This window comes from Hippichthys cyanospilos, chromosome 22, assembly GCF_059441005.1.
Source record: "Hippichthys cyanospilos isolate Australia breed blue-spotted pipefish chromosome 22, RoL_Hcya_1.0, whole genome shotgun sequence".
In the NCBI taxonomy this organism is placed as follows: Eukaryota; Metazoa; Chordata; class Actinopteri; order Syngnathiformes; family Syngnathidae; genus Hippichthys; species Hippichthys cyanospilos.
The window spans coordinates 3,407,730-3,429,698 of record NC_142390.1 but is presented as its reverse complement, the minus strand read 5'-3'; the positions used below and the strand labels follow the sequence as shown (position 1 = coordinate 3,429,698).

The window sequence follows — 21,969 nt, the reverse complement described above, 5'->3', positions numbered from 1 at the left end:
ATCCCTGTTGAAAATATGTATTTTCTCAAAACTAATCTCACTGACATCAGCCCGGTTTTGCAAAAACACGTATGTGATGTGATTTCACACCTTGGCTTCCGACATGTAACCAAGCAAAATTTCCGAGTGTGGTGTTTCCCTGCTCTCAGGATTTAGTGCCAGATGGTCACGTTTTTCTCAGCGGAGCACCAACAAATGCTGCATCGCTCTACTCGAGGCCATGAAAACATCCAGCAAGCTGGAAGATAGCTTCAAAATGAATGTCAACATGGAGACACGCCTATGTGTCCCATGTGTCTTCTCAGATCTGAAAGGTTTTATTTAACCTCAAAATGAGTCCTATTTCAAATCTGCAGCCAAGCTCTTGAACATTCTCCAGTATCCAGTTCCACATCGGAAGGAGAAAGCGGTTCTCGGCTTGATGAAGATGCATCGGAAATGCTTTTAGATGGAATTGAATCAGAAGACGTGAGGGAGATAGCGTAGCCATCCGGGCGGATGCGCAGGTATCCGAGGTAAAGGACTTTAGAGGGGGAGGTTTTATTTCTAAATCTAAAGTGGCAGCACCCTGCCACCCCAGCGCCGAGCTGGCCTATCGTAGAAAATTGTATAATAGCCATCCATTTGTCAAATTAGATGAGAAGCTGATATGGAGGTACGGCTCTTCAAATCTCCTGCGGGAGTCCATCAGGCGCTCGGATATTTTCAACAGGTATTAATACATTCGGCAGTCTTATCCAGCTCAGAGTTGATGGGAAGCTACAGCGTGCGCTGTGCTGGAACCAGCAGCCTGTCTCTTCCGCTTATGTTGCCTTTCTTCTGCCGCCGCCAACTGTCACCGCCGCCTTCCTGTCTTTGAAAGGCCACGGTGCTCCTGTCAATCAAGGATCAGCTCACCTGCGCGATGTTCTCCATCCTTTTAAGATACGTCGTGGACACTTTGCTCAAAAGTTGACGTGGACGAAAAAACTCATTTTTAGCGTTGCGTTAATCCCAACCAGAGCATAACTAATAGTGCCAGAAGTACCGCTCGCATAAATGCTGTAAAATGAAGGATACTTCGGTTCATTTGACCTTATCTCCATTTTTTAATCGACTTAATGTTACTCAAACACAGATATGTGTAGAGAATTGGTCTGCTTTTGAATGATGCAGTTATATGTGGGAGCTGAAAATGAGGGGGAAAAAAAACAAGACGTGTACTCAGAGAAATACAGTACGTGATTTTATTTTTTCATCCCCCGTAAATGAAGTCGTCACTGTATAAGGCGCGCCAGATTTTAAGCCGCACTGTCCGCTTTTGAGAAAATCGAAGGCTTTTAGGTACACCTTATATTGCGGAAAATAGGTACCCATTTTCAAACTGATTTCCAAATAACAGAATAAGAAAGAATCCTTTTTTTTCCAAGAAAGGAATGGAATCTTTCATATGATACCACCCATGGTTACCATGACTTTGCACACAATATTTTATCTGCCTTGAACGATGTGCTGTGCATTATTTATATATTTATATATATAAATGCTTGTGTGTTCATGTGTGTTTTTATCAGCAGCTGTCACATGTGACTTTTACTCCAGTCTATCTGCATGCTCTCGCAAAGACAGCGTGACAGCGATAAGGGCCTCTTAAAAAGCAAACGCACGACCCGCATGTCGAAGGAGCCGCGCAGCATCGCCTGTAAAATAGGCAACGCACACAACTGCGCCAATCCCTTTTAATGGCGGCGCGCATCCTTGCCAAAACTATTCGAGAGCAGCGAATCTTGGCGTCGTGCGAGTGTGGCCGCGTACCTTTAAAATATCCGCTTTTAAAAGAGGCTGGCTCATTCCCACGTTTGCTTGAATGCTCCCATGAGGCATTTACAATAATAGCAATGTAATTGCCTCCTTCACATTTACAGAAAAATGTAGCCCCGTTGTTTTAATAGCTCTGGCGACGTTATGCTATTTTTTTTCCCGCCCCAAGTAAGATGAACTACTGTCTTGTCTAAATATACTGTCAATATTTTTGCCGAGTAATTAGACAAAATCTTTAAGATGAAAAGTTTATCACACCGAATTCATTGAGGGTTTTTGTCGCGTTTATCCTGTCCATTTTGTCTGAGCAAGTTATTTGCATCCAACCCAAAAACATGATACTGAGAACACGAAGACTTAAATAAGCGTAGCTCAAATAAGTCTAAGCGTAGCTCAAATAAGTCAAATGATATAGTTAAAAAAAAAGAAAAAAACGTCATTGGACACAAATTAACTCGCTGAATCATGTCAGACATGTTGAAAGATTTCAAGCAAATATATCAATGTTGGCTACCTAGCAAATGCACTTGAATATCAACCCGCAAAAGGGCCGATTGGTATCAGTCCCATACTGATACACGGATTGGTATCAGTACTCGCCCATCCCATCTTTGATCATTTCTGTTGCAAAGATGCTTCTGCTGTTTCTAACGTGCAAATAAGTTGATTTATTCACTTTTAATGACTGGCATTCATTTGTTATGCCGAGGGTTCATTAGGAGTTCCCTTGGAATGTCGCATTATGATATTTGCACAAAAGGACCGGAAAGGTACCTCGTTAAAATAATTCCCGCGTCTCGATGTGATATTTGATTATTCATGTCCTTGAACCTTCTGGGATGGGGCGTCTGCTAAACGCTCGCGACTCCAGGAGGCTCGGCAGAAGACGCCGGCATCCAGCTGTCAGAGTGAATATCCGCGCTAGCGGATCGGAGGCCGGAGTCTCGTGTTTGCGACGAGGTGTCGGCTCTTGCATATTCATGTGAAACTTTGCCTGACGACGCAGCTTCGCAAAGTTGCCGGCGGTGCTCGGTTGGCGAAGTTGAGCACAAACTTGTGCAGAAAAACGACCTCCTGAACGGATTTGAGACATTAGTTTAACAACTGGGTTGAAGGCTTGCTACGTTTAGCATGCCGTCTCTCGGAATCGCTGAAAAACTAGCGCTTGAAGTTGATTTTTCTCGCCAAAGAAGGTATACAAATTAGATATTGAAGCAGCACTTCTATTCCCTTTTCTCTGCGACGATGGCGGCGCAATTGATTTAAGTCAAGATCAGATCACATAAACAATGACCGCCTTTGTTTTCCCTCAATATGAACGGCGTATAATCCATTTACTTCTTTGGCCTTCCGTTCCGCAAACAGCTAGCGTCAATTTGCGTGCTTCTACAATATATATATATATATATATATATATATATATATATATATATATATATATATATATATATATATATATATATATATATAATCTATATATATAGCAGTGTTGTGCGGATTTTTACACACAAGGCATAATTAAAAAAATAATAAAAAATGAACAATGTGCAGCATAAAATTGATGATTGATGACCTGAGACTTTTGCCAGGAGCTCAAAGTTCAACTCCAGTTTTATACGTGAGTACAGTTTGATGCTTGAACTCGCGGCTACAGTTGAGGAGGTGATAGAGCTCAGCATTAGTTAAGAGATGAAATTGTGCAAATGAGGAAGGATTTCAGCCGAGGAGCAAACTAAAAGCGGTTGAAAGTAAATCACGGCAGTCAATAATCCTGACCTAATGCGGTGAGTAAAGCCATCTGTGGCCTATCTTGCGCAGCGAGTTCTCTCTCACAAACTCCTTTCAATACCATGCCACGGCAGCCATGCTTGCACATTTTATCTCTAATTTCTAGGAGACTTAGTCATAAATTCTCCTTTTTGAGATTGTCGTGTTCCATGCGCTCATTTTTTAGGATTTTTTTTTTTTTTATTTGATCAAAAAGAGGCCACGAGATCAATTCTGCTTATGATGGCAAAGCTGTCTCGGAATTAATCACTAGCATACATTTGCAAGTTTAATTCAGTCTTGAGAAATCTGGGCTGCACACCACAGCGTTGTTTGTCTGGGCGCTGTGTTAAAAAGCAGTGCTTTGGGTGCTTCCTAATGCGCTTTTGTCTAAAATTGTCAAGTGCTAAGAGTTGTTTTCATGCTGTCTAGTGCACTAATTAGCTAAGTGCATTGTCTCCTCAAAGGCCATAATGGTGACTCAGCTATATTTGCACAATTAATCTTCTGTCACAACCGTGGAGGTTAATAAAGAAAACGGGAATCACAAACATCTGAATGAAAAACGAAACACTTGCTGCAACAATACCAAGTCTATGTTTGCGTGCCATTCCAGATTTCTTATTTGATTTTCCTCATCAAATGCTTGAGAATAATACTGTGGGACAAGCACATTACATGAAGTCAAGTGAATCAACCCATTATATAAATCCGGGGGGGCCAAGTTGGAGAGCCGCAATCCAGCCTGTTTTCAACGTATCTCTTCAACCAATACACCTGACTCAAATCAGATCATTCAGTCGTTTTGTTCGCCTGCATATGTGCAAAATTCCCATTGCATGTCAAATTTGAATGTTGCCTCAAGCCCTCAAGACTCTGTATTTAAAAAAAAAAAAAAAAAAAAAAGAAAGAAAACCAACAGCTTCTGTGATAGTCTTCCCGGGCTATTTGAGTGTATATCAAACCTTGGTATGATAAAGGCCGCTTTAATAGGCTGCTCTATCAGCGCGCGGCCGACGGGATGAAACGGGCTCCCGACACCGGCTAAGCCCCCGAGAGGGCAACGAGGCAGGGCGCGGGAGCCTGAGCGGGGTCCTGATGATTATCCTTCTCCGCGCCCGCCGCATGGCATTGGCGCACCGCTCAATTAACAACCCCGATCACTGTAACAGTCCGTCTGTGCGTTGGGGGCGCACGAGGCCGTCGATTGGCCGAGCCGGCGCCGAGCCCGTGACCACCGTGTTGCTTCAGCCTATTAAAAATCAATTAATCACCTACTTTGCGTCTAATGGGCCGTGTATGCTTGGATTGATAAAGGCTCATCATCGGGGGGCACCGTGGGGGTGCGGTTCTACCTCCATTGCCATTAAATTTCAACAAAAGCGTTTTTTTTTTTTTTTTTTTTTTTTAATCTGGTGGATCTGAAGCAGACAGAAAGCAATTTGTTCGAGGTTATAAGTTAATTAGCTTTTGCCGTATGCTTTGTTCTCATATGGAACTTTGAAGTTATTTCATAACGCATTTCCCTTTCCACTTGGGGGGGAATTATGACACATTAGTCCTAATTATGTGTTCTGTTTAGCATTTGGGGAAAAATCCACTAGAGCCGCATAAATTAAAAACAAGTCGTCTCAACACGGTTTGGCACTGAACTCACCAAGTGGAGTGGGCAGGGATACGTTCAAAAATAGGGTCCTCCTTGAGGAGACGACTGCCGGAGTGAAAGAAAAATGGTGATGGAAAAAAATGGAACACGGCCAAGCACTTTGGCTGCGCAACACCTGTCATTGACAATGCAACGCGTGATGACTTGAATTGAGTTTTAAATGCAGCTTTCAATGAAAGCGGCGGGACCGGCTGTGTAAAAAGTCGAGTCTTTGTGCTTCCGCTCACAAAACGTCACATCTTGTCCAAAAACAAAAACTCGCTGTGCGTCTTGCCACAAACCATGATTTGATTCTAGTTTTCAATAAGTGGAATATATAATATATATATAAGAAACAAAAATCACTCCCTTGCGGCTGAAGATCGAGTATTAACAGGCTGTTAAATTGTTTTAGACTCCACGTTATGACTGAGTGTGGGAGAGTGTACTGTACATCATTTAAAATAATAACAACAACTCAGGTAACTCGGCTTATTTCCTGTTGCAAGCTGAACTCAAACTGGAACCTAAATTAGAAAAGAGGGACCAGCACAAAGACAGACATAGACGGCCATTAATCATGTTTTTAAAATAAATGAAATATTTTTCTCGATGTAACTCCTAGAATTTAAACAAGTATTTTAAACTTGCCTTCCATTCTGCGAAATTTTGTCAAAGGTCTTTTGAGAAAATCCACGATCCTTCCCAATAGCAGGCTGTGAGCCGAGGTTATTGCTATTTCGCAAAGATAAATTTTCCATAATTAAGCACTTTGATTGCTCTTACATCGTACCGCTGGGTGCCATTTCTTTGTTTGTCTGAACGCATTACTCTTTCATGGCTGTTCATATTGGTATTGCGCCTCCAGCCAGGAATATAAGACCAAGTCCCCGTCGTCCTCCGTCCATAAAAGCTTCCTTCTTCTTATCATGTCATAGGAAATTATCTTCTGAGAGCCAATCCACGCTCCTCTATGCCGCTCACTATCTTTACTCCATCTCTATCCATCAACTTCTGCTAGCGAAGCCCCGTCCAAACACCCCCTCCCCCTCCCCTTTCGTTTTACCCGTCTTTCATAGCTTAACCCTCAGCCTCCGTTTGCTATCTTTTCTCCTTTGGCCTCGGTGCAAGCACGCGCATTTCGCACACGGCGGACGTTTAGGGTTCCTCGGAGGTTAGGCGCGCTCGCCGGCCCACGCAGACGGTGACCTTCACTCGGGGGCCCGGGGCCAGGTCCCCGTTCCTGCATCTGACAGCCCACGGGGATCTTCCCACAATTAGGCCTGGGACGATATCAGATTCCGACAGGATGATAACCCTGTGCAAAAAGATCCCGGTATCGAATCTTGTTGCCAAATAGCCATTTTTCGACATTGTGAAAACGGTTTTGTTTTATTTATAATACTCTTAAAATAGTATTGAATTAGATTCGTCGGCAACTTAAAGGAAGGGAATTTCCCAAATGTTTCATTTTTTCTTGCACTTTTGTGTACTTTGTGCTCAGTAGGTGACGAGCGCACGTGTCACCAGCAGAAAAAGGCAAATAAGCTTTCTTTGACAAGCCAGTGGGCACCTCCCCGACACTGTCATCCACGCACAGAGCTTGATTAAATGTCTTGTTGCTACCCCACTCCCAAATATCTACACACCATTCCACACAATGGAGGAACAGCGACGGGGCTTTGCACAACAATCCAATTAGGAGCACAATAATTGCCTAGCAGAAACAAGTGAGGCTATTAGGCTGTCAAGCGTGTGAAGGATAGAGGACAACCGCATTCAAAGGCGGCTACTTGAAGGTGTAACCTCAGAATGTTTGCTAAAAGAGATTTCATTTTGTCCCCTTAATGCATTCTCCGAACGATACTGTTGTCATGATCACCCTGACACTTTGTTTGGGTTCTTTCTAAGAGCTGCGTGTATGTGTGTGTATGTGTGTATGTGTGTGTATGTGTGTGTGCGTGGTATGCTTGTATAGAAAATCATTTGGCTTCTTCCCCTGGTAGCACACGCTGCTCTGAGCAGAGGACCTCTACCCCCTAGTGGCCAGACTGTGAACTGCAGCTCGTCTAAATTTGAGATCAAATGTATTGTTTTCAAACACGTTATAATTGTGTTTTCTGGTTAAAATTTCACGAATTGTTTTATGCATTCATGAAGTCCTGTATTTTTTTTGTCTTTTTTGGGTTCTCTTTAAGCCGCGTTGATAGCAAAACTTGCGTAAAACAACCATTTTTGTCGTGGATAAAATGACACTTTGAACAGATATTCAAAGTCACTTTCGTGAATCGTCTCCTGCCCAAAAAAAAAAAGTAAATAAAGATAAGCCACACTGGACTATACACCACAGGGCTCAAATCGTGAGAAAAATGTGGCTCATAGTCCGAAAAGCACAATATTTTGTATTAATGGGAACGATAATGTGTTGGAAGTCCCTGCATGTGGTTGGCAGCGCATGCTGAGTAATCATATTCCAAAAAAGCAAAGCATGTAAAAAAAAAGCATCATAATTGCAGGAAATACGTATGTCAAATTGGGTGTGAGGGCTTAAGTCACTTGTGTGAAGTGAAATCTATGCATGTGTTGGCAAGATTAGTCATTGTGCAGGCCTCAGTCATACATATGCAAATTCACTCTCATGATCCCGGAGAATTGAACCGAATTACGGCGAGCATCCGTCACACTGAATGATTCTATACTCGCCCGTATAATCAATGAGCTGAATTGAGGGCACGAGCCAAAGACAGGAAGTTTTTTTTTGTTTTGTTTTGTTTTTTTTAAGACTCCGCGTCACTATTCAGAGAGCTTCGATGCACTGCAGATACCTTGGATCATGTTCAAAGACCTTTGTTTTTATGCGTTGCGCGGTGTTGGGTTCGGGTTTTCGGAAAATATTTGATGTAGCTGTGTGTGAGACATGAAGAACATCCTCGGAGATGTTTTTAGGTCATCTTACGGACCACTCGTCTCCGTGCAAAGGACAGAATGTGATCACTGTCCCTTTTTTTTTTTTTCCCAATATGCCCGTTAAAAGCAAAACACATCAGGAATCCGTGTCACCGTGTTAGGAAATATAACAGGGAAGGCTTTATGTGTTCCCACAGGGTAGAAATCAGATATTTACTATTATGATGGAAAAATAAAGACATATTTTGAGGAGAAGAAAATAGTACTAAGGCACCTGGGGCAACGAAAAATGGCAGAAAATAAAAATTTGGCCCAAAGTCGGCTAATTCCAAATGTGTTTTGATGGAGGTGCAGTAAGTTTTGGATATATATATATATATATATATATATATATATATATATATATATATATATATATATATACATATATATATATCCATTGAAAAAAATTGACAATAGAAAACACGCGCGTCCAATCACAATGTCTTCAAAAGCTAATGTATGAGTCAATCACCAGATACTTTCGTTGACTCAACGCGATTACTAAATCACAGCAGACGGTATCAAGCATGTCTGGCATGCTAACGCGCGACCTGTTTCGCACTTCCAACCCTGATACCTCGTCGTCAAAGTAACGCAGAGGGGGAAGAGTTGGTGCATTTGCAATGGGGCAAAGTCGGGAGAACCAGTTGGCGCCATCAGCGTGGGTCACCAGGGAGCCAGTTAATAGGAAATCGTTATGTAAATCCAATCTAATTAAAAGCGAGCTGTACTCGTCAAACGTAAGGTGTGGTTGGGGAGAAGGGGATATTAATACACATTAATACCATGCTCATCTGCATAACTCAATACCTCTTCTGGCAGTTTAGCTCCTATCAGGCTGTATCATAGGGTAAATCCAAACAAATAACCTGGCTATACCATTGGCCTCATATATATATATATATATATATATATATATGAGATCCTCCTATTGTAGTATATTTGAACAAATACCAAAACTGACCAGCCCCCAGCTAGGATTAGCCTAATTGCTCCTTATTTATGAGCGCCAATTAGCATGCTTCTCATTGATGCATGCACGGGGACTGATTAGGAGGCTTAATGCTTCCCCTCAGCGTGTGTGTTGCAGGGCTGGGGGGGGTACTGTATGTGCATTATGTTAGTTATTCCTATATTTGGAAGGCACAAGAAGGGGACGGCACTTCATCAAACAAATATCATTTTGCCTTGATATATATTTTGAGTGCATGTACTTTGCCTGTCATTTTAAACACTTTTTCAAAATGCTGGGTTGCTTTCACAGCCCAATCAGCTGAGGATTTAGAGCAGGGTTACTTTTTTTTAACTCTATGAATTATATTGACTCATTTTTTTTAATAGGATTTGGGGTGAATCACGGTCACTTCATTTTTAACAATTGTAGCTTTTTATCGGTTATGCTTGTTATGATGTCACCAATCATGCAAAAGTCAAAGAATGTGAACCCTCATCAAGTCCTATTTTGGAGGCCTCTTTATTTACTTCAGTTCCCTGAAGGCAACATTTTGTCATACATCACTTAGTATTTTCTTTGAAGAAACCACATTTTGTTTCTCAGGGCTAGAAGCAGCATTAGAAAGAGAAAGAGAACGCGCAGCATTTCTACTTAAAATCACAACCTTCAAAGTAGATTTTTCATCAGGATATTTTTTTTTTGCAATCAAGGGAGGCGTCAAAACTAGTAGTGTGCGCTCTCATTTAAATAGCCTTTGAAGTGAAGCCATGAAAACATTTTTTTTTTCGTAATTCCTTTTTCAATCTGTTCCTCAAGCATCTTTTTTTTCTCAAGGCGTAGGTGCTGACATAGAAAAGAATGTGTTTTACTGGAGATAGTCACCAAAGTCTCATTTCTAAGACTGAGGATTTAAACCCTCAAGGTGCGGCACAATTGAAAAGTATCTTGAAAAACCTTTGTGCCGTCTCCTACTGAAAAGTTGGCTGGATGGAAAGTGGGTAACAGCGGGCAACTTTCCAGTCAACAAAGGACGTTTTGGGCTTTCCTTTCTGCCTATCTTGAGGCTCGTAAAAACGTCCGAGTGACAGAAAATGTTTAACAGTGCCACGAATGGGCTTTTCTTGTACCTGGCCAGAGCATTTTTCAACTGGAATGTTTTCCTTCCAAGTACGATCCAAAGACTTTTCTGAGAACATGGTGGTTTTTTTTGGGGTTTTTTTTCCATCCATTTTCTGTAATGTTTCTTTTTGTTGTTTTTTTTTTTCCATTTTAGGACAAAGCCGGTGTCCTCCCGTTTAAAAAGCTCCCCATGGTTGGCTTTATAATGACCCTCTTCAAGCTGCACTCAGGTTGTCTTATGGATATTAGCCTCACAAAATTTACTACCTTGGACTTTTTCTGTTTTATGTGCTTTCTCGCAGCCGACGGGAAGCTTCGACTCGCGCTTTGGCTTCACGTCTTTGGTTCTTTTTTCAACACTGTTGTTTAGTCTCCACAGGTAGCATCTCAGTACCCGCAGGAAGCTCGGCGAGCGAGCAAGTTGTTCTACTTGTTCTTCCCGCGTCGCTTTTTTACTTTGTAAGAATTATTCATACATCGCTGTCTTTTGTAGTCCAAGCGTGAAAATGTTGAGCTTGTGAAAGATTGACCTCTGATAACAAAGAGTTTTTGAATGTGAAGTTGTTTTTCAATACTTGACAATTTTATCATGCCACTGGAGTGGATAAACATTCCTTCAAAATAATACACAGCTACATCAAAAAACGAAAAGTGCAAATATAATTTGAACTAACCAGTTTCTGCCCGAAGCGCGTTCCTTATATTCAGTGGACTCCGTTTTGTTGATGTTGCGGCCATTGCAGAAAACTCCGCTTCATACAGATAGCTCGTAAATCTCCAACATACTTTTAAGGCCGCCGTCATTTGCAATCTGCAGCAGTTGATCATCTTCTAGATTCAGCGGATTTGGTTAGAAAGTACCTCTTGATTTCCTTACCGCAATAAATCATTTCAAGTAGCGTTCTTTTCCTTCTCGGTCGCGGGCTCATCTCCCGTCTTTTCACTGGGCCTTTTCGCATTCCGAAATGAATTTTCCAAAGACGTCTTACTCATTTTGATATCCTCCGCGGGTAGAATTTTGGCCGAAAACGGATGGAAGAGAATCCGGTCGGTTTTCAAATGTAAAATATCTTTCAGATTCATATATGCATAAAACGGAGTTAATTATTTTGTGTACGGCCCTGTACCGGTTAGTCCGCGGACCAGTACCGTTCGGCGGACCCTTGCCCTACACCACTAGAGTCTCCTTCAAAGGTTCAAAGGTTTCTTTCTTGACACTTGTTTCAGCGTTTCACACCAACCCCCTCAATGTGTGCCGCACTTACAGAGAGCAGAGCATGTTCCACTCTGCTGTGTGTTTACGCTCTCGCGGCAGGGTCAACCTGACTTAGATAGAGACAGACCCGAGGAATTTTTTTGTTTGTTTGTTTAATTGCCTACTTTATTATTTGCTCGATTAACAGAATGAGAATTTCATTGCGCTATTACTGTGCATATGACAATAAAACTTGAATAAAGGAGGCGAAAAAGGGCCCTGAATGCATCTCTTTTTTTTCCCCCGAGGCTGCGCATTACCTCCAGCTGCAGCCCACAGCCAGCAGAGATCCAATACCCACAAGGATTAACCTACCCTTACCCAAGCCAGCGTGGTATCTAGCGTCTGGAATTCAGTGCGGTGCTGACTCACAGAGCTACCTCATAAAATGCTCCATTAAACAATTATGAGGCTTTATAACCACACCACCTGACCGTAAGTGACAGTCACAGTTGTCTTTTGACGGTGGTAGTGGGAAGACCTTTCTGACGATGTTTTCTCGTCAGTTTGATTGGAGTACGCCGTGAATATTTCATAAAAAGCAGCCTTGCATAATTAACACGCAAAATTCACATTAATCCTACAACTGTGGTTTTCAAATGGGGGTACGAGTACCCCTGGAGGTTCGTGAAGGCACTTCAGGAGGTACTTGAGATTTTGAGAAGGTTCGTTAAATCCAGTTTCACTTTTTAATACTGCGGTAGGACGTTTACATTTTTCTTTTCAAATGTAGGAACAAATTAATTGGAAATTGAAAAAACGTGTTGCTAAAGTGTGTGATAATGACTACCATTCCAACAATCCTGTGAGTGTAACAAGCATAAATCTTTTGCGATCGTGATCTTGTTGAAATCTGCCCAGCAACCAGTGACCAAGGCGGTTCAATCCCGCCGAATTGTCGACCATTTTCACATTGATGCAGTATTCCTAGACCTTACACTATGCCGCAATTCATTTTATTGTAACGGGAAATGTGCACTGAAAAGCAAATTTCGTTTCTTGCCCGATGGTTAACTTTTGTTGCAATTGCAAATCATCTTTCGCCCTCAAATTGCTTGTTTAAGTGTAATATTTATATGAAATATTATCAGAGCTTTGCAGCCCCATATTTTCACAGTGCATGCCTCTTTAAAGCGACTTTAAGAGGTAATGAAGCGTAATTAATCTCGACATATTCTTCAAGGAGAGTCTTGTTTTCCTATTTTCAAGTGGTTTTGTAATAATCAACAGCTGAACATAATTTGGTTGATGTTGCTCAGCGTTAATTGTCTGGCGCATATCTTCTGCAATAGCGTTGTCGGAGGGATAATGAATACAAATAGGTCGAGTCTTTTACTTGACTCATTTCCTGTTTGTTTCATCATATTTCAAGCTGAGACATTTTTTTTTTAACTGCCAGGTCATTTGTCTGTGAAATGCTGCACCGACGTGATTTTCCTCTGCTCGTGTGTGTGTGTGTGTGTGCTTCGCTTGGTTGGGACCAAATTCTTGTCTTTTGTACTGTCTACCTGTCTTTGTGGGGACCTTTTGCATTTGTGGTGACCATTTTGATGTATATATCATTTATGTGTGTGTGTGTGTATATATATTAACAAATTCATTGTGTTTGTGGCTGCCAGTGTTGTCTTATCCATGGAAACCGGGTCAAAACGGCGCTTTGAATGATAAAGGTTGCCGCGCCCAAATTGATGGCTTGGTAGTTTTGAAATCAGAAGTCAAAATTTTGTTGGATTATTGTTGAAGTTACCGTAACAAAACAACACAAAATATACTGCGAAACCTCTACTTTATTATTGCAATGGAATGTCCCCACTACCATAGTATGTGCGTGCGTGTGTGTGTGTGTGTATTTCTTACATGAGTAAAAATGAAGAGCAAACGTGTTCCTGTCATGAGGGCGGATGTATGGCATTGTGACCTTCTAAAAAAAGATCCTCCCACATGCCATGCACTACATATTGGGAGCTGGCGTGGATGTTTCAGCTCAGAGCAGCTAATAAGGCCACCAACAACCACTTGTCACAATGAAGGTCGACAAGTTCAGCCCTTGCTTTAATGTCACCACTGTGACATTCCTAATTCAACGCCATCGTGGTCCCAGCTCTACTTTGAAAAGAAAAAAAAAAAGCAGTATAGACCAGCATGGTTTTGTTCTGCTGCTGTTTTTGCTGTTGCTACCAGCTGGAGCGGGGCACCAGCAGCAAGCTGCCCATGCCGGCGTCATTCTGCAAGACCCCCTGCAGAAGCAGTTGAGATTCAAACACAAGAATCTTCAATTAATGGGCAACCCACTCTACCAACAGAGCAACAGCCAACCAGTAAAGAACAACATCCTGTTGTTGCTCTGCTGGTAGGTGGTGGCACTAGCATCACCTTAGGTGGTCGGCAGCTATCACCAGCTCCTGGCACGGCCCCATGCTGGCCTTGCAGGGCAACTGGAGCTCATTTGCCAAAGCAAAGGACTGCAGTCAAGTCCATCTTTAGCAGGCACATGTTCGAGTCACGAAGGTCTGGGTCAGAGTCAATTTCGAGTCACAGAAGTCTGGATCAGAGTCAAAATTGAGTCACAATTTAAGATCCAAGTCTAGTAACTCCACAAGGTCCAAGTCCAACACTTTTTTTGAGAGGTCTTTGCTTTATTTTAACCGCGGCAGATAAATGACAAAAACAACTTCGAAAAACAAAAACAAAGTTTAAGGTGTTGCCATAAGCATCCAAAATTTAAATTTCACAAATAGGACATACCCCTAATCCACGAGAAGATGAAAACCGCGCCTGTTCTCTGACATTTTTTAAACAAGAGCAAGCCTCAATTAGATCTGAAGGGCAAACTTCTCCACGCGAAGGAATCAGTAGAGGCAGGGGAGTCAACGGATAGCTTTCAAAACCATTTTTATTTCTGTCCTACCCAGGGTTTCCTCATATAGGACCCTATTAACCTATGGGATGACCCACGGTGGTCCTTTCAGGTCCCCTCATTTCTGTGCGTTGATTAGGAAGACAGGGTCAGCTCTTTTTATCCACAGCCGAGACTATCTTGTCAAGCGGTTCCCCGGAGGGACAGCCGCAAAGGCGATCCGGTCTGGGTTTAGGTCAGCATACGGGAGACGAGTCTTGGGACTGCAATACAATTACATCCTGATAATCAGCGCCGCCTCAGCCGACGGCTCCTCCGATCGATGCGTGTTGAATTAGAGACGCCTTGGAACCGTTTTATGGGTCGAACGCGTATTGATAGCGGGCGCTCGCTGCGAGCGTGTGTACAATCGATGCTCTGTGTTTTACAGGCCCTAATGAAAAACAGGTCACAGTATCGCATTCAGGAATATCACATTGGGTTTGACGCCTCATATTTCAGTAGCGCCACACCCGAGTCCTTTTTCTGCGAATCCCGCGCGCCGTACCGGCTGCAATTGAGAAAACCTTATATTCTACCCGTCTAATGTTTCTGAAAGTCCCACCGAAATGAATTTCTAATCATTTCTGATATTCAACGACATCTATCGCCCATTAGCTCTAATCAATCGATCAAGCAGGAATTTCAATCAATCTGAAATCTTGTGCAAGCCGTCTCAAATTTGTATTTTGCCAGGCAAAACGTTGTACTTTTTCATGCACGACCATCCAAATCAAACTCTCCTTTCAAAGCAAACAGCACATCGCCATGGCAGCACAACCAAACAAAAGTTTGCTTTTATTTTATGGAAGTATCGTAGGTAATAAATATTAGGTTACAAATAATGTAATGACCAGCCCATTAAGAAACAATTTTTTCCAGGCAAAATTGTGCAATATTTTATGATGATGGATGACTTTTTCATGCACGTTGAGACCATCCAAATCCGTCTTATATTTCATCGCAAAACAGCACATCGCCGTGGCAACACAACAAAACAAAAAGTTTGCTTTTATTCTATAAGAGTATTGTAGGTAAGAAATATTAGGGAGATGAATAGCTCACTCATGGCCAATAAGCTGCACAGTCCTTGTCTCAGTTTTCACACAAATACTAATGATTAATTCATTAATGGCGCCGCTTGCTCATGTCAAATATTTCAGCGGCATCACGTTTTCGAAACGACTAATAAGAGCAGCACCGCTTGACCCTTTTCAAGCATTTATTTGGCACAAGAGAGCATTGCCAGTTTAAAGAGCAGATGAAAAAAGTAAACATCAGCAAGTTGTGTGTGTGTGTGTGTGTGTGTGTGCGTGTGTGTGTGTGTGTGTGTGTGTGCGTTTCACCACATGCACTTCCCCTGCCAGCAGGTCTGGCAATAGGCTCTGACACAGTGCCTTCTGCTTAGAGGTTCCAGGGATAAATAGGCCCTTGCAGCAGCTTAAATCCAAAGGGATTCTTGCTAGAAATTAGCTGCTGTGTTGTGACAGTTCCATGCTATGAGGGAGGGAAAAAATAAATAAATAAAAAGATCAGGGCTCAGGCTCAGATGCCTGTTTCGAGGGCATTATTTGTTCTTATCCAAATAAGTTAACTGTGCTGGTTTGCAACCCTGCCGGCTGTCACCGAGGGGTAATCTGGTATGCATGCGCTGGTAGCGAAAGCCTAATGGACGGTTTTGCTTTAAAAGCCAAATGAAAAGTGTCTGTGTGTGCGTGGAATGAAAAAGGCCTCACTGTCTGCAAAAAAAAACTCAGCACGCTTAATGGACATGAAAAGCTATGGGGAAGACTCTCAGAAACGTACAAAAGAAGAGAAAAGTCCATTTTCCACTTGAAAATAATGACGTCTCACATTCTGCGCATGACATAATAGTTCACCCTTTTTTTTTTTTAATGAAACTTAAAAGTTGAGTCGAGCAGGGGAACGTTGCACTTTGTGATGGAAACGAACAGATGTTTAACCCCGCGAACCGCACGTGCGCGTCTACATTGAAAATCAAACCCGATGCCCTCGTTTTAATCCTCCTCGGCGAGAGATAAGATCTGTTTGCGTTTCTAAGCACACCCAAAGTGAAATGATTATCTCGGATGTCTGATCTCAAAGGGAACGGCCGGGATTTCTATTAAAATCCACGCGTGGTGTCACATTGTATTCGCGCGCGTACTCCGTGAGCCGCTCTAATCCGACGGGACCAAGAATGGAAAGTATTCAGTTTTGCCGTACATCCGCAGCAGGTTGGATGCTTGCAAAGAAAAACTGGACAAAACACGGCTCACCTATTATTGAATTTGAATTCAGTAGGTTTTACAAAACCAAATGAAGCGAAGAAGCGCATTTCACATCCAAAAATATAATTTGCAATTTCTTTTTTACAATAAGTCATGATTCATAACTAAACTGTCCGATATCTCACGTTTAAAACCGAATATCTTGATCACCTGCGGCTGTTTTGGATCATTTTCTTCCACATCATTCTCGCTCTGTTTAAGTCAAGGAATGGCACAATCCTGCTAGTGTGATAACTAAGTGGCCGTGGGTGAAATTTCAGCTCCCTGCTGTCTACTGCACAAGGGTTAGGAACTATCGGATTGTTATGAGTTTGATTCAACACTCATATTTGTGTTGAGCATCTATTTTTGTTTTTAAAATAGGCCATGACATTCATAGATGAGAGACCCCATGAAAAATATCTTTAAAACTTTTACCCTTACCGTATGCTTTAAACCAGGGGTGTCAATTTAGGTGTCATTCCAGCTCAGGGGACTTACGGAAGAAAATCTATTCTCAGGTGGTCCGGACAGTTAAAAGTCCTCTTGTGTGGAGAATCATGTGGATAAAGACCAAAATATTGAACCAAAGCTTAACTAAAACACCTTCATGCAAATCTTGAAAGGCTAACAGACATTAGCGTTGATATTATGGTAATTATTCGACCTCGACTTTCAAACAACTGCTAATTGACACACAATTGCAACACATACAATAACAGCGTACAATTAGTGACAACTAACTTACCTTTTTTAAAGTGCTAAGGAGTTGATATTGTTTTCCACTTGGTCTAGCTTTTTAGTGGGAGAAGCTAATGTACAACTTTGAGCCTTTTGGTCCTTGAAATTGGACAACAGTTATCTTTCAGAGTACATTTGTGTCGTCACAGTTTCGCCCTCTAAAATCTCAAGGTGATGACTCATCAAGGTGTTTGATGTTCAAATATTCACTTTGGTGTCCACCAGGGGATGTCCAAGCATCACTCTTTACCAGTCTATAGTCTTCCTCCACTTAGTAGACCATACATGAAGTGTCAATATGATTTCCATGTCATTGTGGATGATTATACAGAAAACCAACTTTGCATGATTGTGTTGCAGGAGAAGTCATTTTGGTGGCTTGGGTGGAAATCTATCCTCAAGTAGGCCAGACAGGTCAAATTATCTTATTTATCTTTAAGTGAATCTGTCTTTTTTGGGATGTTGTTTACCTGTTAAATACTAATAACTTCCTTTTAGGTGCCCTATGTTTCACAATACAGCATTTTTTTTCTTAAGATGCATCAAACGATTGGATTTTTTTTAATAATCTTTTTTTCTGTTCTACTTACTTTGTAGAGAGCACGTGATAAATAAATCCGATCCATCCAGAGAGAACCTCGCTGTTTGCTGATGTGGCGACCGCTGTGATTAAGAGGGACTTTTTCAGGGTAGGTGTCACCGGGGCAATTTTAACATCTGTGATGGGAGATGCCACCGAATAACCTCGAGGACATCCTCGCTCGCTTAGCCCACTTTCCAGGATTCCTGCTTATCAAAGGCAGCTCTCTGCTTAAGCACTTATCTTTTTCATCAAGGCTACTTGCAGCATATTGCATCCGGCACGCTGCAAAAAAAAAAAAAAAAAAAAAAAAAGGCTTTGACATGCATCTGCTTCCAATCATCCCTTCGCCATCAGCGGTTGCAATATACAGATTTCATAAATCAAATCTGAACTTTGTTAGGTATGATAGAGAGGCATACTGTACATTATTAAGGATGTGGTAACGATCCATACATGGACATGACGTGGCTGCGGCTTGAGAAATCTTGGCAAAACATTTGTTTTTAAAAAAAAACTGTCAAGCAGATTGGGAAATGCATGTGCTCTTAGGAAACGGTTGCATGACAATACAAAATGCAGTAACCCCACCGAACTAATATTGACAGGCTAACAGTCATTAGCATTGATGTTGTGGTATTTATTGCCAATTGACACACAAGAAAAGCAACACATGCAATAACAGTGTAGCAACAACAAACTTTTTTTTTTCTTTTTTAATGCATAGTCGTAATATAGCTGTTACGGTGTTATGGGCAGGGGTGACCTGTTTGAGGGCCTTATCCAGCCCGCGGGCAGTAGATTTGACACCCGTCGTCTGCAGTGCGACAGGAGTTTTTGGCAAATGAAATCCCTGCGGCCCAACGCGTTTCGGAGCCAAGTTTTGCAAACATGATCTGGGATGAAAGTCGTGGAAGAGCATGCGCGATGGATGACGGGTTTATCTTGAAATTCATCATTTTACTCAGGAATGAGAAGAGTTGCACATTGCCCACCCCTCTCGTCTTTGTTTCTCTTCCTTCTTCGGATTTTACCGCACACACAATTACATCCGCACATGCACGCAATCAACATGCCGCATTCATATTTTTTTTTCCTTTATCTGAAATAGACACATGCAAAAAGAGCGGCAGCGGCGCATATGGTGCTCATTTCTGCACCAGTGGCTTAATGCTCTTAAGTTCAAGGCTTTGTTCAGTGCATCATTGTTTTGAATGGAAAGACAAAGCTGTGCTGCTGGTAATTCGCAGGAAGGGAATAAAAGAACAGTGCAGCCATTGTTTTTGTCACCTTAGAGAAAAATGAGTGACGGGTAACAAATTGAGAAGCCCTGGACTGTATGTCGACTGTGAAGATTTAGTTTCAACAGCATCATCCTTCAACATGAGGGATGCTTGAGGTAAAAGAAAACAAACAAAAAAACACGGAGCATTGTGTCGGATGTCGTTCGAAATAGGACGCAGTCTATCGAGCTAAAGTGCGGGTCAAGAAGGCTAACCAATCGAACTTTTTTCCCCGTCCAAACAAGCGAAGTCGTCTGTCTGGGTGGAGATCTTCTTTGTTGCTTTTAAATGTTAGACGAGCATGACGATCTTGCTGCGTTTGATGTGCACCGCCCCGTCTGTCAAAGCCCTTTGTAAACACGTGTTTTTCAAGTTGTTTTGTAAACAAAGTGATTGCACCTATTTAGGTAACAAAACAAGAAGTAAACAAAGTGCGGCGGAATCGCCACATGCCCCCTGCTGCAGAACAACAACAAAAAAAGTTGAATGAAACAAAGTGCGGACTTTGCAAAATAGTTCAGTGCTGGTCCAACTGTGCTGGATTTTTTTCCTCCCTAAAAGGGGGCGGGGCTTGAGTTGGGCTTGTACAGTGCTGCGTGGAGCTGCTGAGCGTCATCAGACTGGCTGCTTTACTTCTTCTCCTCTCACTCGACCCAAGAGATCATGTCCCGTTACGATCCGCAGGTAAGATCACGCAAAAAATATCCAGGCCCTCTAGTCGCTTATTGTGACGCAAACCAACTTCGTTGGTGCGTGTTTTTGAAACAAAGGGCGGCAGTGCGCTGCGCGATTTGTGGAGCATGTTTGGCCCGTTAGCCGCTCCCTCCTTTGTGCGTTCTCCGAACTTTTCACAAGCCTTGTCAGCCGCGGAGGCTTGAGGTCAACATTTGCACAAGCCATTTGTGCAAAAGAAAGTTAGCGATGGTGATTTGGCCTTGCGTTTTTGTGCGCAATTTTGCGCTCTCTGAACATGAAGGCCACTTATGCCTTGACAACAAAATTCCATTCTGAAAACTTTTTTCTTTCTTTCTTAACACGGCGTCCAAAGACCACAAATGTCCCCCTTTGAGTGTGATATTTAAAAGCAAGTATCTGGTTTCGAGGGAACACCTTCTTTATGATCTCCTCACCCCCTAAGCTAAACTGTCCCCCTGCTCCTACTGAACTTGAGTTGGCCCTCAAGTCTTTGAACGCAGCTTTTGTCACATACTAACATGTGTGAAATGTATGCATGGATGGAGAGGGGAGGGAGGGATCTGCACCAGTGTCTTTGTCTCTTCTATGCTTTTGAAAATGAAAGTATCTGATGAGAGGGAGGAGCTGACAAGTTAGGGATTTCAGCAATTCCCCAATTTCTTGATGGAACCCCTCATTCGGTACACTTTCACAGTTCAGTCTAATACACTGGTACTAGCGGTTAACTGCGCAGCCTAAAGTGGTGTGTATGTGTTTTTAGGTGAATACAATGTTAGCCATAGCCAATGTCATCTTTGTTGACTGTAATGTTATGCTTTACAAATGAAACAGCTACTTTGATGCACTTTTTTTTTGTTTTGTTTTCAAAGTCAGACTTATATATTGAAAATGAATTTTAGTTCCAAATAGTGCTTATCGCTTCCTACCAATTCCCAGGAATGGAGCTGTAATTCCGTGGGTTTCTGTCTTGGATGTGCTACCTCAATTCTTTCTTTTTTACAACGATTTCAACTGGCGCGCACAGCACAATACTGTATTATTGGATTGCAGTGACGGAGAAGCGCATTGCATCATACTGACAGCTGTTTCCAATAGTTTGCCACCACTGCAAACTGCAACCACAAAAATCAATCCAGTCACTGTCTGACAGTGCATTATCTTCTGTCAGGGTGAAATTATTGATAGAGCTCTTGCACTGGATCGCACTGCTTTGTGCAGGTGTTCCCTAATGACGTGTCTAAAGATAGGAAATGGAATCCAAAATGCATTTTATTTTGACAGTAAAATGCGGCATGCACAGCAGGATTGTGTAATTGTCACAGTGCAGAGCAAATATAGAGGTAATTGCACAGGGCGATAACAGAGGCTGCGTTGGCGTTTGGGCCGGGCCGGGCCGGCAGGATGTAGGGAACGTTGCCATGCATTTCCGGAGTCTGGACTTGCAATGTGTGGCCAAAGGCCTCCTGTTACTCTCCGCTGCCTCGATTCTCTCCATCTGATTGAGGCTAAAAAAAAAAAATAGACATCAAGAGACCCCGCCTGCCTGATTTACGTCGTCATCAACATGCGTCCACACGCGCAGTCCTTAATCCGGCTGCGTCTCAAGTTCCAAAAAAGGAATCGGGCGTTTCTTACGCCACCGAGCAGCAGCTGCGAACTCAAAGGAAATCGGACGGAAAATACATTTTTAATGTACAATCTGTTCTTCCCAAATTCAGTTTCCAGTCACTGCATGCAGACGCGCTAGCCAAACATACATTGATTCCTCGCAGCAGGTGCTAGCACCATTATCCCACTTTCTTCTCATCACGGACCCGCGAAACTGTCATTTATGTTTTCCTGTCTTTTTAACCCTTCAACGGTTTTCTATGGATGACATTATTTGGAGAATCTTGCTTTCTTTGTGCTTATATATGACAAAAATCTGATTTCTGTTCAACTTTTGTTGGTGCGGCTTATACTCCAGTGCTGCTTATAGTCGGAAGAATACGCTACATTGAGGAAAGATCAATG

At 42.3% G+C, this 21,969-nt stretch overlaps 1 protein-coding gene across 8 annotated transcripts in view; it reads left to right on the top strand.

The window, feature by feature from the left end:
• The first annotated feature begins 17,994 nt into the window (after window positions 1–17,994).
• The window catches only part of cald1a (caldesmon 1a), a 36,428-nt gene continuing 32,453 nt past the window's right edge, over window positions 17,995–21,969 (top strand). For 7 of the 8 annotated variants that reach the window (XR_015864125.1, XR_015864126.1, XM_088406018.1 and 4 more), the window contains exon 1: window positions 19,804–19,944. Coding sequence is in view for 5 of the 8 variants with exons in the window: in XM_088406018.1 (XP_088262144.1) it covers window positions 19,924–19,944 (21 nt within the window). In the remaining 3 variants the exon portion in view is untranslated. Of the gene's footprint in view, window positions 18,087–19,803; window positions 19,945–21,969 lie in introns of those variants that run through there. The other variant, XM_088406014.1, reaches the window with a different exon arrangement.